The following is a 15,626-nucleotide window of genomic DNA, read 5'->3' as shown; positions in this document are numbered from 1 at the left end:
GTTTGTAAGTGCTTACCAATGTTCTTGGAGTAAACAGGCACCAGCACGTTAACCAGTCGCTCTGCTGCCAGCAGGCCTACACACAGGAGCACAAGTCCCTGCAGCGCTGCGTTGCCTTTGGGCCAGACGTATGGCAGTAACAGTTTCACCTTCCTCCCAAAGCCTTGCCACACAGACGGCAAGGAGGAAGAGGAGGAGGGAGAGGAGGAACGTTGGATCTGAATGGAGAGAGAGGAGAGTCAGAATATGGCTTTTTAGTATGTGTATTATCACTTCTATTGTTTTTTTGTTTTGTTTATATAAATGCCTTGTTTCTATTGTCTGTTCGTGTTCAGACTGAACCAGACGTTAATTTTCTCCTCGCTTTATTTGCACAGATTCCACTGCTGGTTCGTTCATGGAATGATCGTAAAGATTTACAAAGAATATGTTTATGGCATTTATTCTCTAACCGGGATGTTTTGGGACCGATTGGTGGAGATTTGCTACGGACAAAAAACACACGGCAATACACTGGTGTAAAAGCAAATTACGGTTAACCATGTATGCAGCTAATTTAAATAGCTCACGTTACTGTAATGGGTGAACAGTTGACTTCATTTAATATTTGATGTGGCGTTTTCTTTTGCGGGGTGCAAATGTTCCACCAAAACAAGTTCCTTCCCGAGACTATTTTGCAGAGCCACCGTCACTGCGTCTGGAGTTTAGTGTCGCCCAAGACGATTGTGATTGGTTTAAAGAAATGCAAACAACCCCTGACGACACATAGAAGCACTTTCTGATCAGACGCTCCTATCGACAGGACGATATCATTTGCCTGTGACTTCAAAAATGAACCAATACAAATCTGAAATGAGTAATCCGCCGATTTAGCATTATACACCTATAATAATGTCTGACTCACGATTAACAGTTGCTTTTTTAAGCATAAAAATCAATGCAGCAGAAGAGATATCACATCATATTTCACTCAAACCTGGCGCCTACATTACCCACAATGCAACTCAACTACCAACAGTAGCCCACAGCCGCTAGCCTCAAGCAGAGATGAGGAGCAGGCCGCAGAGGTCTGGTAAACTTCTAACTCCACAAACACAGATTTTTTTTCTCTTACATAGTAGTGCTCACTGATACCTGTAAACAGGCTAAAATAAAACCGATGTAGTTCCCCTTTAACGCTTACAAACTGGATGAAAGTTGACCTTTGGACAACAACCCAACCAAACACGTTTCTTTCCGTCATCTCACAAAGAGGCTTTCGTGTCACAGAGAAGTTCTTTCGGGGTTTTTTGTGTTCAAACGTACAAAAAATGTAATCTAAGTGTCTGTTGTAAAAAATAAACTTACAGAAGAATTTTGTAAGAAATCCCATTATGGAACTCACCTCAACATTTACGACTCCTCTTTTTCCTTCTCTTCCACTCTTCACAGTGACGTCTGCCATCTGATTCACCTGCAGTTTACTGTGGTGTAAAAACGCCTTCCTTCAGCAGCAGAACAACTACAAGCCATATACACACATCCTTGTTACAGGATTACCGGCAAATATTTCATTAACTGGAGCTGTATTAGCGCCTGAAAGTTAAAACCTGCTGGGAGGGTTTTTAAAAGCAGTGAGAGTGACTGCACACACACACCTCTGTTGTGTTTTGAGCTTTCAGTATAAAGTAGTCAGCATTTTGCTTTGAGCTGTGAGCAGGGCAGTGTGTGTGTGTGTGTGTGTGTGTGTGTGTGTGCGCGCGCGTGCGTGCGTGCGTGCGTGCGTGCATGCGTGTGTGAGAGAGAGAGAGAGTATGTTTGTGTGCGACAGTGTCATTACAACAAGCTTGAATATAAAATGAATACGTCAAATACTGTATTTCTATATTTTAGGTTACCAATGTATTCCAAATGTATGGAAAAACTGCCTTGGTATAGCTTATTATATGATGACAATACATTGTATTACCTGTATTTGACAATTTATTTTAAAGTTAAAAGAGGGAAAGAAAGAAAGAAAGAAAGAAAGAAAGAAAGAAAGAAAGAAAGACATAAAACAATTTTTGGTGGAACATTTTCTGAAAAACACATAGTGTCGTGGAACCTTGCACACAAATCCAAAGGCAGATGACTCATTATTTAAAGCAAAGACATTACACATTATGAATAACATAACAGTTGACATTTATGAAGTCTGGCAATCAGTTCAGTTCATTTTACTGCATTGTTACAAAATCATCTCCCTAAATCAGACTTTTTAAGCCAATTTTAACATTTCATATTAACTTCCTGCAGTTAACAGTTCTGTAGTTCTGTCTGATCAGATTCAACGGAATCAGTGTGGAAAATCAGTGTGGAACCTGAAAAAAATGCACACTCACTTATTGCTTTTGTTTGGGGTTTGACATAATCTACTAAACCGTTCACTCAGCCTCTTAAAACTAATTTAAACCAGTATGGAGCTAAATCAGGGCCAAATGTTTTGTTAATTTGAAAAAAATATATATAGTTGAAAAACTAAAGCTTGAAATTGAAAATTTAAGTTTTGGTCTAAAACTTGGAAAATAAAACCATGTATTCAAACTAAATATAAGTGTACCATTTTTTCTTTCAGTTTGAATACAATTTAGATTAAATTCTGGAATTATTTTGAATAAATTATTAATTTTCATTTTTCACTTTTATATTTGTTTTCAGTTCCACATTTCATGTTTTCAGATTCAAAACTTATTTTGTTTTTATGGCTTCAAATCTTGTTTTTTTCAGTTTCAGATCAGTTTTTCAGTTTCAGATCAGTGTTTTTTTGTTTCAGACTTTTGGCCCAGATTTTGCGTAGGGGGCGTGGCTTCAACTCAGAGGGACGTGGAATTATGAGTGACAGCCTAACAAAGAAGGCAGAAAACTCCTCAGTCGTGTTGCCTTCAGGAAATTGTGTTACTGCAAGAACTATGACTGAATGCTTTCTATCCACCATATACATGTGATTTTTACTAAACAAACTGATGCCAGTGACAAAGTTCCATTTAAAATACTGTTTTGAACAACACGTGGTACCAATTACACTATAAGAGCAATGAACTTCAACGTACGACTTTGAATGTATACACCACAGTATGGACTCTGCAGTCAGCATGGCGTCCGCTCCGCCAAGGCAACCCTGGCGCCAGCGCACAGGTAAGACATGTGAAAGATATTAGCATTTTTGATACTTTGGGACATTATCCCCGCAGTGGCATTTTTTTTGTCATTAACACATAAAGGGAAAATAGGTGGACAGCTGGACAAAGCTGGAAATGAAGCATCGCTAGCACTAAAGTTAGCATTAACTAATGTTAGCTTCACACTAGCTGGTGTTTTTACACTAATTTCAGTGTCCAGCTCAAGTTTTTTGACTTTAACGTGTAGTGTCTTTGTTAACCTGTGTTTGTCAGAATGACCGTAACTCGACAGTGGCTGCGATGCTTCATTTCCAGCTTTGTCCAGCTGTCCACCTATTTTCCCTTTATGTGTTAATGACAAAAAAAATGCCACTGCGGGGATAATATTCCAAAGTATCTATTCAAAAATGCTAATATCGTTCATGTCTTACCTGTGCGCTGGCGCCAGGGTTGCCTTGGCGGAGCGGACGCCATGCTGACTGCCGAGTGAATACTGTGGTGTATACATTCAAAGTCGTATACGTGGAAGTGGGAGAAGTCATTGTTCCTGCTGAACTGCACAATCTGGCACAGTTAATTGCTCTTATAGTGTAATTGGTACCACGTGTTGTCCAAAACAGTATTTTAAATGGAACTTTGTCACTGGCATCAGTTTGTTTAGTAAAAATCACATGTATATGGTGGATAGAAAGCATTCAGTCATAGTTCTTGCAGTAACACAATTTCCTGAAGGCAACATGACTGAGGAGTCTTCTGCCTTCTTTGTTAGGCTGTCACTCATAATTCCACGTCCCTCTGAGTTGAAGCCACGCCCCCTACGCAAAATCAGGGCCAAAGGTCTGAAACTGAAAAACTGATCTGAAACTGAAAAAAACAAGATTTGAAGCCATAAAAACAAAATAAGTTTTGAATCTGAAAACATGAAATGTGGAACTGAAAACAAATATAAAAGTGAAAAATGAAAATTAATAATTTATTCAAAAATAATTCCAGAATTGAATCTAAATTGGACCTAAAAATAAATAAATAAAATAAATTTTATTCAAACTGAAAGAAAAAATGGTACGCTTATATTCAGTTTGAATACATGGTTTTATTTTTCAAGTTTTAGACCAAAACTTTAGTTTAGCTTTAGTTTTTCAACTATATATATTTTTTTCAAATTAACAAAACATTTGGCCCTGATTTAGCTCCATAAAACCAGAAGCTTAAATGCAGCTTAAAAATGTTCAGGACATGTGAATGTATTCAGCTTCTCTATAATCTTACTAAACTCAGCCAGTCAATCGGCTGAAAGTTGCATAAAGATTAACCTCTGTGGTATGAGTCACATGCTGGGTTTTAAATATTTTGAATCAATGTATCGTTTGATAATTTCAACCAGTAAAGAATCAAGAATGCTAGTGCTAACACCCAGTGCTAATGGTGAATCTTCTGACATTTAGTCTGAATGTTGGGGCACCACCCAGTGGACACACACACACACACACACACACACACACACACACACACACACACACACAGAGCGAAAAGGGGTTTCAGAGATAAGACAGAAAGAGGCAAGAATACAAACAAGCAGGTTGTTTATTAGTAAAGAGTAACAAACCAGCAGGTTGTAGGAGGAGGCAGCCTATACACACACACACACACACACGTGTGACGCTTCACACAGCTACATGAAGCCATCAGCATAACAGTTCTCTACGGACAAAGCTCAGCACGAACACTATCAGGATACCGCACGGGCTAGCATTCAACAGGGTGGAGCCACCACGGTGCTACGCGGCTCACCAAGCCATCACAGATGCATTGTGGGATTGGGACAGCCGGCCTGAAGTTTGACTCTGTGGAGAAGAAGATCTGAGTGTCTACAACAGAAAATGGCCGATCAGAGGGTTTAATGACACCTGTAATTAAAATGAGCTCCACCTGAATCAGCTGTAGCATAAAAGTGATGTGGACATTGATGCATCATTTATTATTATAATCCAATAACATAATATGCAGAATGGCCCATTTCAGAATTTGGGCCATTCTGCATGATAAGTACTATTACTCTTGGTATTTAAGTATATTTTGATGCTAATACTTTTGTACTTTTACTTAAGTAACATTTTGAATGCAGGACTTTTACTTACTTATACTTCTTCCACCACTGGTATTTACAATGGAAGATGATCTGTGTAGAAAACATCTCAACCTGCTAAACTGTTGGTGGTAATCAGATTTAGTTTTCTGACGCAGTGATGCATTTTGAAAAGATGTGTATTTCAATATAATCTACCAGGGGTCCGTTTCAGAAAGCAGGTTTAGTGAAAACTCTGAGTTTGTTAACCCTGAGATGAGGGAAACTCTGGGTTTTCTGTTTCAGAAAGAGAGGTAACTTCACCTCAGAGTCAGTTACTATGGTAACTGAGTCTGTGAACCTAACCTGGTCGGGAGCAGGTTTTCTTCAAGAAACCTCGAGTTTCTCTCAGTCTCCTCCCTCTGACACAGCTCTCTCTCATTTCCTCATTCATTCATTCAGTCTGTATCAGGCGCATTTTAGCCCAGTTTGTCATCGGCATGAATAATAAAAAACCAGGGTTGGTTTATTAACTGTGTTAGGCAGACTATAAAACGTTTTTTTTTCTCAAAACATGGCATTTCCTTTTGTCGACGATCCCTTTGATGAAGAAGCTGCTTTACTTCCCAGGGAGTTAAACATACGTCGGGAGATGATATTGCGGCCCCGAATATAGATGCATTTTCATTTCCAGATACTAGCCTACCTATTTGAGCGGTATCGTTTTTCTTCCCAGTCTATCAGTTATGTAGCCTACATACTACTTACTAACGCCAGCCATCGTGGACATGCTCTACATCCCAGCACATTATTTGTGTCGCATTATGTTTTCTTGCAAACAGCAGTTTTCTTTACAACATTGGTGATGCGGAGCATATAAAGCCACTGTACAGAGCCGTCAGAAGAGTGTGACTCGCTCTGAAACGTGTTTTAAACGTTTGTGTAGAGTTCCCTGGACACAAACCAGTAAGAGCCAGTAAAAAGAAATAAATGATTGTAAATCATAATTCTGTTTATGATGGTGCTGCAACATCAGAATGGGATTAGTAGTTTACTTTTCGCCCTCAGGATTGCACCTAAATGAAATGATAGGTGTAGCCTACTACCATTCCAGTTTTCACCAGTAATATTATAGGTTACCTGTGATTAAATATGAAATTAATACACTATATTAGAGCTTACGTATTGACTCGAGCAGCAATTTTCTCCCACACCAATTCTCGCTATTTTACAGCAGCCGCTGTGTTGCTTTTTTTTTAACTAAATACATGTTCAGACTCGCTGTATGTGCACATGAGTATTTCCGCCGACCCGTTTGTTGATGGTTGTTACCATGGTGAATCGTAGTATCATGGCTCCATTCATGCTGCCTTTTTATAGTGGTGGTGGACGCGCTTAACTCTGAGTGAACCTACTCTAAGTTGATTGAACCAACTCATATCAGCTGTTCTGGAACCGAAAACTCAGAGTTTCCCATCTCAGGGTAAATCAACTCAGAGATTAGACTCAGGGTTTGTTAAACCTCCTTCCTGAAACGGACCCCTGTTCAAAGCACATGGCAAACAGGTGTGAATGAGGCTGAATATCATCCTTAAAATAGGTCTAGAAGCTGACTGAAAGACCTTTGGATTATTTCTCATGTTTTACCTTCTAAATATTCCCTATAAGATGAAAGACAAAATGTGAATGAAAGGGCCACATCTTACCAAAACATCACTAAGTTGTCTTTGTTTACTTTCTTTCTCTTGTCTTTTCGTTGGCTTGTTGATTGTAGGAATTTCCCAAAAAACAGACTCAACACAAAAGGAGTATTTCAATTTCTTCCTTACTTTCTGACAGACCTGATTGATGGGAGAATCCTTTGTCAGATTTTACGTAGTTCAGACAACCAACAGATCAGCTTGGTTCTTCACAGAGTTAAATCCAAGCCTCTGATGCACTCAAACATCAGGATAAGTGAAACCAGAGGGGGAAGCTGTAGTGGCTTTAGACAGAACCAGTACATTACATACTGTACACCACTAGGCAAATCAAACTTTTTTTTTATATTGTGCTGGCAGTTTAAATCCAGATGGATTTAAACTGCCAGTTTCACTCCAGAGGTTGCTTCAATTGATCGTCTTTACAGGAAACTATTAGCAATTTAACAAGACAGAAATACAGACCTCAGTAAAGCTTAAATATTCTGGTGAGTTGCTGGAATAGTATGAGCTTTGAAGGCTGGGTTATACTTTATGCCTCATGAAGACCCTGAGTGCTAAGCTAAAATACCACGATGCAGAGCACGCATTTTACTTTTTCAGTTGAAATGTAAATGAAGTAAATGAAGGGCTCAGGCTCTTTAAAAGATCATGGAAACCAGCAGAGACGGACCTGTGGCATGTTTTGTTCTGATTTTCATCTTCGTTATTGTTTGTTTTTTTATAAACAACATACATTTGCTTACTTAAGGGATTTTAGGATCACCTTGAAATGTTAGCAGCAGTAACGATCTGTTTATCGTCCAGTGAAAATCATAAACTGAAGGCAGTGAGAGTCCTGTGGCAGCCATGTTTTTTCCATTCAAGACAAACAACTCGGAATTTCACAGCTATTAGGTGGCCGAGGCTGCAATGTATGGAGGCCCAAAGTATTCAATATTAAATTAATAAATTATAAAATATGTATCGTATTGTGAAGTAAACCTGCATTTTAATTCAATTCCAACAGTTTGTTTTCTTTTAGTCTGTTTTTAATCTCATAGCATTATCCCCAATGAAAAAAGTTTTATTTCATAATGCCACTTTTTATCATCTTTATTTTATGTTTAAGACCAACTGTCAATCAAGTCACAGCTATATGATTAGATTCATTTCACAGTTTTATGGTTAAATTACATTAGTTGTCCATATTTATTTATATTATTTGTTTGACGTATTTATCTAATATTGAACACTCTGAGTCTCCATAGCTGACCAAGATGACAGATTTTTATGAGTGGACTGTGGATTGTTTTAGTACTGTTGTCAACCGCGTGTTGCCATTAGTGTGTTAGTTGATCCAGTTGATACAGCAGTAAACTGTAAGTACTTTTCACATTTATTTTAAACCATTTAACACAAAACTGTTCTGTGTATAAGGAGGAGAAGGTAATGCTGTGTATTGTTTACAGAGTTTGCTGCCATGCATTATGATGAGATAACCCCTCAGTATACAGCAGAGAAACCTTGTGTTTCCAGGGGCACCTGGGTAGCTCACCTGGTAGAGTGAGCGCCCCATGTACAGAGGCTCAGCTACAGCGGCCGCAGGGTCAATTCCAACCTGCAGCCCTGTTGCATGTCGTCTCCCCTCTATCTCCCCTCCCTTTCATGCCTAAATAAACAAATAAAGGCCTTAAAAGCCAAAAAAAATCATCTTTAAAAAAAAAAAAGAACCCTTGTGTTTTCAACCTGGAGGGGTCGCTCTGTTGCAATTTTTCCTTCGGGAAGCTGAAATTTCCAACTATCCTGATTCAAAGTCCCTGCTGAGAAGATGAAACAGCAGAACACTGCTGATTCACTGGTACCTGAATATATCTCGATACAGCTGCACTGATAAACACAAACTACTACGCTCGCAGGGTGTTGTTGTACTACACATCAAAGGGAAAAGTTACATTTGCACCATTCTGCATCCCTGGTTGCATGAAAAATAAATACTATTGTAGTACACTAAATCCTCGCGGGGCAGGTGGGGATGCAAAATGGTCAGAAGGGAGCATTGTGAAAGCGAAAGCATTTGCTGAAAGCAGAGGACAGCACTTGTGATGGCAGAAAACATTCTACATTTTTTTACATTCATCAGTAGAAACAGGACAGTAAATTCCCACTCAGGACCGATTCAGCAGCCACATGAACTATTTTACAAGACAGATGAATGGGACCCATACACTATGGTTTGGTTACTTGCCACAGTGGCTGGTAGACAAATGTACAAACAAAAAAGAACACCAAATGCAACAGGTTTTCTTTTTAAGAAATAGAGCGACTTCTAACCTGATTTCTAAACCATCCCTGGTGAATTTACATGCAGGTTTTCCCTGATTATTCTACTTTTTTTGTAAACTACCTAAGCAATTTTTTGGGACAAAGTATTTGTAAACAGTGATATGAACAATTATTATTGTCATTTTTATTGTCCTTATAGGAAGGGATTTTCCGTCTCCATGGGGCCTTCTCTGTGTTCCAGTGTAAGGTCCAGTAGTCCTCTGTTTGCTCTGCGAAGTTATTCTGTTTGTTTTTTCACCTAGCGATGTTACCGGCTACAAGTGCCCATTTCAGCCCAGTTCATTGTAGTTCATAACAGTTCAGTTCAGTATAGATCCCTCAGTGGTTTGATGTAAACTCCAGCAGTTCACTACAACCCTATTCACAATGTAAACTCTGCCGCTGCACAGTCCAGCAGCCGTTCAGTGACTTTGATTTACTCATCGTACGTCAATGCCACTTAGCGCAGACCAGACTGCTCCAGGTCACCATTGCAATTATGATTTCACTCTCAACTGCAGCCTTGAAATAAATAAACATTCAATAAATTAAAGGCATACCATAGTAAGGGTTCAGTGCTGCAACGTCCAGTGCAAGAAGCTTTCCATGTTGGTGCTTTAAAAACGCAGCTACAGTTGTTAATGTACAGGAAATCCTCCGTGGTGACATAAGTGGTCTGTTATGCTTCATGCCAAATGGACAAAAAGAGTTACATAAATATCATTTTTAAGTCCAGGTTTTTTGCTCTTTCTTGTTTAGGAGACGCTTTCTTTTGTTGTTGAGATCTCCACCTATCTAGCTAAAACGTTTGTTTCAACATTAGGTAGGACAAATTATAACTGGGGTGTCTGATGGTTGCCCCCCAGGAAATTTTGAGCATCAAACGCTTCATTTCCTGCATTCTGGTGAATTTCTTTGCAACAATTTGTGCCTTTTCTGCATGCACGTCTTTATTTATGTAAATATTATTATTAATAATCAATGAATCGGCTGTATTGTTCAAAACTTTCTGCAGTTTCAAAACATTACACGTTTTTTTTAGGAAACATGCACATCTTAACAAATATTTGCCTGCCACAGCATTTAAACTCTTTGACTTCATTAACCCGCCAGTTGTGATTATTGGCAGGGTTGTAAATAATCCCCTCCATCCCCTTTCCATAAATTATGCCTATGATATCACAGGTCAGGAACTCACAAACGCTTTTGTAAATATATTCAGTAATGTTAGCCAAAGCATGCTAGCTGAGCATGGGTGGTAAAATGCTTCTCGGTGAGTGTGATTCTGCAGGCCAGTTGGCAAGTGAGGCCGATCCCTGCCGCAGTGCTCCTGAGCAACAGCACCAACAGCCTTCCGCAGATCCAAGTGAAAGAGACAAGATACAATTAGCTCCTAACATGACGTTCAATTGCCTCCTATATACATCTGTCCCTGGAAAAATAAACATTACAAATATAAATTAACATGTCGCCATTATGTCTGCTCACAGTGTGTTTTCTAAATGCTCTTTTTCTCAACTTTGAGGTCATTTCTTTGGGTTATTATGAGGGTGTGTGTGTGTGTGTGGGGGGGGGGTATGGTTAACTGCTCCTCAGATCTCTGCAGGGTAAACCCAGACAGCTAGCTAGACTATCTGTCCAATCGGAGTTTTCTGTTGCACGACTAAAACAACTTTTTAACGTACACATGTTCCACCAAAACAAGTTCCTTTCCCGAGGCTATTTTGCAGAGGCACCGTTGCTCCCCTCTGCGCTTAGCACCGCCGAAGACGATTGTGATTGGTTTAAAGAAATGCCAATAAACCAGAGAAACGTTTCTCTCCTATCCCGGACTGCTGTGTGGACTAGCCAGACCATCCTCTGCAGCGCTGCGGAGGAAGGTCTGGCAAAGCGAGACTATGTAATTAATTGTTGATACAAAGCGAACAAAGATCAAAGTGTTAGTCAGTAATTAAATATTGTACAGCCATGAACTCAAATTTTTTCTTCTGCGTAGAAGTTTGGTCTAGTGGTGACAGAGTTGCCTCGTGGCGCCACAGGAAGGATTCCGGCAACCAACTCCCTTTCCCACTCGCACATTAATAAATACTACAGATAATTAAATGCTTCTAATATTTTTGTAATGTTATTGTGGCTGCCCTGGTGGTCCCAAATGGATCGTTATTGAGTGTCCCAACACTCAGAGCCCCTCTCCGTCACAGTGTGTTGCCCATGCTGCTGCTCACCAGCCCTTTGATATTCGTGATGGGCCGAACATCATGCAGCTGTCTCCTTCGGTCAATGAATGTGGCCAACCGTGTGGTGTCCAGGGGCGTCTTGGAGTACTCCCCACCGTGTGCACCCCCGCGGCCCACCCACGGGTGCTGCAGACAGGAGGTAGCGCTCGGCCTCTTCCTGGGATCCTGCTGCAGCGCCGAGGACACAAAATCCCTTGCCGCCTGGCTCACATCGTGGAAGTATTCGTCCGGGAAGCAGAAGTCCAGGCGGCAAATGTTGACGCAGGTTTCCTCCGGCGATTCGTCCAGAAACGGGGAAACGCCGCTGAGCATCACGTAAGACAGCACGCCAATGCTCCACATGTCCGTTGCGACGGAGACCGGCGTGCCCCGGATGAGCTCGGGCGCAGCGAACTCTGGGTTTCCGAGCAAGAGGTGGACGTACCGGCGGTGGGCGGACAGCTGCACGGCATCGCCCAGGTCAATGAGCTTAATGCCCGGGGTGGGAGAGCGGAGGTCCACCATGATGTTCTCAGGCTGCAGGACAGAGAAGCAGATTCACAATCAGATGAGAGTTAATGTTAATAATATAGATGATTCTTTAAAAAAAAAAAAAAAAGAAAAAAAAAGACTAAATGTTTGAAATTGTATCTCCAAAATTTAAAATGTGTAACAAAGCCCTGATTTTTTTTTTTTGGCATTTTAGGCCTTTATTTAACAGGACAGTTTTAGGCATGAAAGGGGAGAGAGAGGGGGAATGACATGAAGCAAAGGGTTACAGGTTGGAATTGAACTAACGGCTGCTGTGACGAGGACTGAGCCTCTGTATATGGGGCGCACGCTCTACCAGGTGAGCTACCCAGAAAATTGTAAGTAACATTTTCAATCAGGACATTTACTTGCAACCGAATATTTTTTACAGTGGGGTATTAGTACTATTACTTAAGTAAAGGATCTGAATACTTCTTCCACCACTGATAGAGTCTATAAAAGTAGAATGGTAGCCAGAGCTTTCAGCTATCAGGCTCCTCTCCTGTGGAACCAGCTCCCAATCTGGGTTCAGGGGGCAGACACCGTCACCACTTTTAAGAGTAAACTTAAAACTCTCCTCTTCGATAAAGCTTATAGTTAGGGAGTGAGGAGTTGCAGCGTTCTACTAGACCTGTGTGTATCCACAGTCATGGCGCACCCCCACCCTATCTCTGCTTCTCCCCATAGAAAGCTTACGTATATTTAGGGAGTAAGGAGTCGCAGCGTTCGCCTAGAGCGGCGGGGGAGGGTGTGTAGCCACAGTCACGGCACGCAGCCTCCCTATCTCTGCTTCTCTGCACCTCTTAGTTATGCAGTTATAGTTTTAGACTGCCGCGGTACCTCCTTTGACACACTGAGCTTCTCTCTCCTCTCTCTTTCCATTCCCCGGAGTCCTTATGTTTTTTTTTTTGCCCAGCATGTTTCCTTGGATCAGGATGGCACCTAAATCATGGTGGCAGCTGTCGCCGTGGTCCTGCTCTACGCCCTGCTGTGACCTATTACACCCTGCTACACTCTGCACTGCCCAGCTACGACTTGCTACGTCCTGCCACTTCCTGCTGTGCTCTGCTACGCCCTGTAATGCCCTGCAACACCATGAACTACTATTTCTAGTCATTATCTTTATTGTGACTATTATTGCCATTGTTCATCACATCCCCAACCGGCACCGTCAGACACCGCCTACCAAGAGCCTGGGTCTGTCCGAGGTTTCTTCCTAAAGGGAGTTTTTCCTTGCCACTGTCGCATTTACGCACTTATGCATGCTCTTGGGGGAATCACTGGAATTGTTGGGTCTTTGTAAATTATAGTGTGGTCTAGACCTACTCTAATCTGTAAAGTGTCCTGAGATAACTCTTGTTATGATTTCATACTATAAATAACATTTAATTTAATTTAATTGATAAAGAGCAGTTATAAATGTCAGTCACAAATGTACATAATTATAACTAAAAATAAATAAATTTGATAGGAAAGATAGGTGACAAAGGGGAGAGAGAGGGGGGGGAAACATGCAGGAAATCGTCATAGGTCAGATTTGAACCCTGGATCTCGGCGTCGAGGCATAAACCTCCAAGTATATGTGCGCCTGCTCTACCCACTGAACCAACCCGGCTACAATGGACTGTATTTATATAGCGCTTTTCTATTCTTAACTACTGCTCAACAACTACTCAAAGCGCTTTTATATAGTACAGAAACCATTCACACACACATTCATACACTGTGGCCGAGGCTGCCACAGAAAAACAGTTTGCTAACTTTTTTTGAGTGAACAGTGCCACAGCGCTTTCTCAATCAGATGTATTTGTCTTTTTAATATTGATTTCTCTCATTTAGTTTCATACATTGTGGTCGAGGCTGCCACTATACAAGGTGCCACATGCTCATGAGATACACATTCACAAACATTTACACACAGAAGGCGCAGCAACGGGAGCAATTTGGGGTTCAGTGTCTTGCCTAAGGACAGTTCGACATGGGACTGCAGGGCCAGGGATTGAACCACCAACCTTCCAATTGGTAGTGAGCCACAGCGCGCGCACACACATATAGTTCTCACCTTCAGATCCAGGTGTGCCACTCTGCAGGTATGAAGGTGCTGCAGGGCCTCTAGTGTCTCTCTGATGAAGAACGCCACCTTCTCCTCCATCAGTTCATCATGGGCGACCAGGTAATCGAGCAAACGACCGCCCTCAAGCCTGACACACACACACACACACACACACACACACACACACACACACACATTAAGTAACATTCAGATTAATGCATGAATGGTGTTTTTATTTTGAACATATATATATATATATATATATATATATATATATATATATATATATATCACACATATATACAGTATATATACAACATATAAATATATAAACATACATATATATACACAACATATATACAACATATAAATATACATATACTATATACTGTATATATATATATATATATATATATCTACGAACACACACACACATATATATATATACATACACACACACACACACACACATATATATATATATATATATATATATATATATATAATATATTTGTTTTTTATTTCACTATAAACAAAGACAAAGCCAGAATAAGCAGATTAAATAAATACTCTGGTCCATAAGGATTTACGGAGAAGGAAAATGCTTTTCGGGTCCTACCCTTTTTGAACTGTCCATAGCCTTATCAAAGTGTTCTTAATCTATTATTTTTCAATAAATAACTTTACAACCCTATAACAGAAAGCATTGTCAAAATCCCAAAAAAACATTTGCCGATCAATTAATCGATCATAAGTTAACTGTGTAAAAGGGACTTAGTTTGAATCTTAAAGCGAGAGTTCCTTTGATTGAGTCAGACTCACAGCTCCAGGATCAGCATCAGAGAGGTGGGAGATTCGTACGTGTCCGACAGCGCCACCAGCTGGTGATGCTGTACATGTCGGAGGACGTCCACCTCGTGAGCCACCTGCTCCTTCTTCTGCATCTTCTTACTCACAAATTTAACTGCAACCTGAACAGAAGAACAACACACTGAAAGATGAAATTCACTGCAAACTGAAATATGCAACTTCAAAGTGAGAAATACAGATATGCTGCTATTTTCAAGAAATAAATTCTTCGCTTTAACCTGAAACACACCGGAAACTGAAATGCATAAAAGTAAACTAATATGTATAGACATGTTTAAAAACTACCTTTTATCAATTAAAAGTAGGTGTTCTTCTTCTTAAAATCTACTGAAGATGAACACTAATACTTTGGGAATAAAACATAAAACTTCTAACTTCTAAAATGTTTAAGTGCATCTTAAAAAAGATAAATAGACCAAACTGCAACCTAAATGGCAACTCATAATAAATTCAATAAATTTGATTGTAACATAAAATATATAGACATAAAATAACTATTTTCTTATAACTGAAAAAAACAAGAACACTGAAATAGATTCACTGCAACTGAAGACACCTTGAGTTGCAGTGAATCTAGGGGTTAATAACACATGTGTGCCGAGTCGACCGTTCTCTGGGACATGTTTTCATGCCAATAGAATGTGTTTGTAGCTTGAAACAAGCTAGCAGGAACTGCTGATTAGCTTACAACGCTAGTATTCGGGGCACTTGGAAAGTACCACTAAAAAGACTCAAAATATCACCACACTT

General features: G+C 40.2%; 2 protein-coding genes across 2 annotated transcripts in view; both read right to left on the bottom strand.

Annotated features, from left to right (window-relative positions):
- abcb6b (ATP binding cassette subfamily B member 6 (LAN blood group) b) overlaps positions 1 to 1,444 on the bottom strand; it is a 48,539-nt gene extending 47,095 nt beyond the window's left edge. Inside the window, exons 1-2 of the mRNA XM_078262929.1 lie at positions 1,385 to 1,444; positions 17 to 218 (exon numbers count right to left, since the gene is read on the bottom strand). Coding sequence (XP_078119055.1) covers positions 17 to 218; positions 1,385 to 1,444 — 262 coding nt within the window. The remainder of the gene's footprint in view (positions 1 to 16; positions 219 to 1,384) is intronic.
- Positions 1,445 to 8,141: 6,697 nt separating this feature from the next.
- Positions 8,142 to 15,626, bottom strand: part of kalrna (kalirin RhoGEF kinase a) — a 112,840-nt gene continuing 105,355 nt past the window's right edge. The window contains exons 52-54 of the mRNA XM_078262544.1: positions 14,829 to 14,977; positions 14,016 to 14,154; positions 8,142 to 11,959 (exon numbers count right to left, since the gene is read on the bottom strand). Coding sequence (XP_078118670.1) covers positions 11,402 to 11,959; positions 14,016 to 14,154; positions 14,829 to 14,977 — 846 coding nt within the window. The 3' untranslated portion in view covers positions 8,142 to 11,401. The remainder of the gene's footprint in view (positions 11,960 to 14,015; positions 14,155 to 14,828; positions 14,978 to 15,626) is intronic.

This window comes from Sander vitreus, chromosome 11 (assembly GCF_031162955.1).
Source record: "Sander vitreus isolate 19-12246 chromosome 11, sanVit1, whole genome shotgun sequence".
NCBI classification, from domain to species: domain Eukaryota; kingdom Metazoa; phylum Chordata; class Actinopteri; order Perciformes; family Percidae; genus Sander; species Sander vitreus.
The sequence above is the reverse complement of the archived record's forward strand: the minus strand, read 5'-3'. Positions and strand labels throughout refer to the sequence as shown.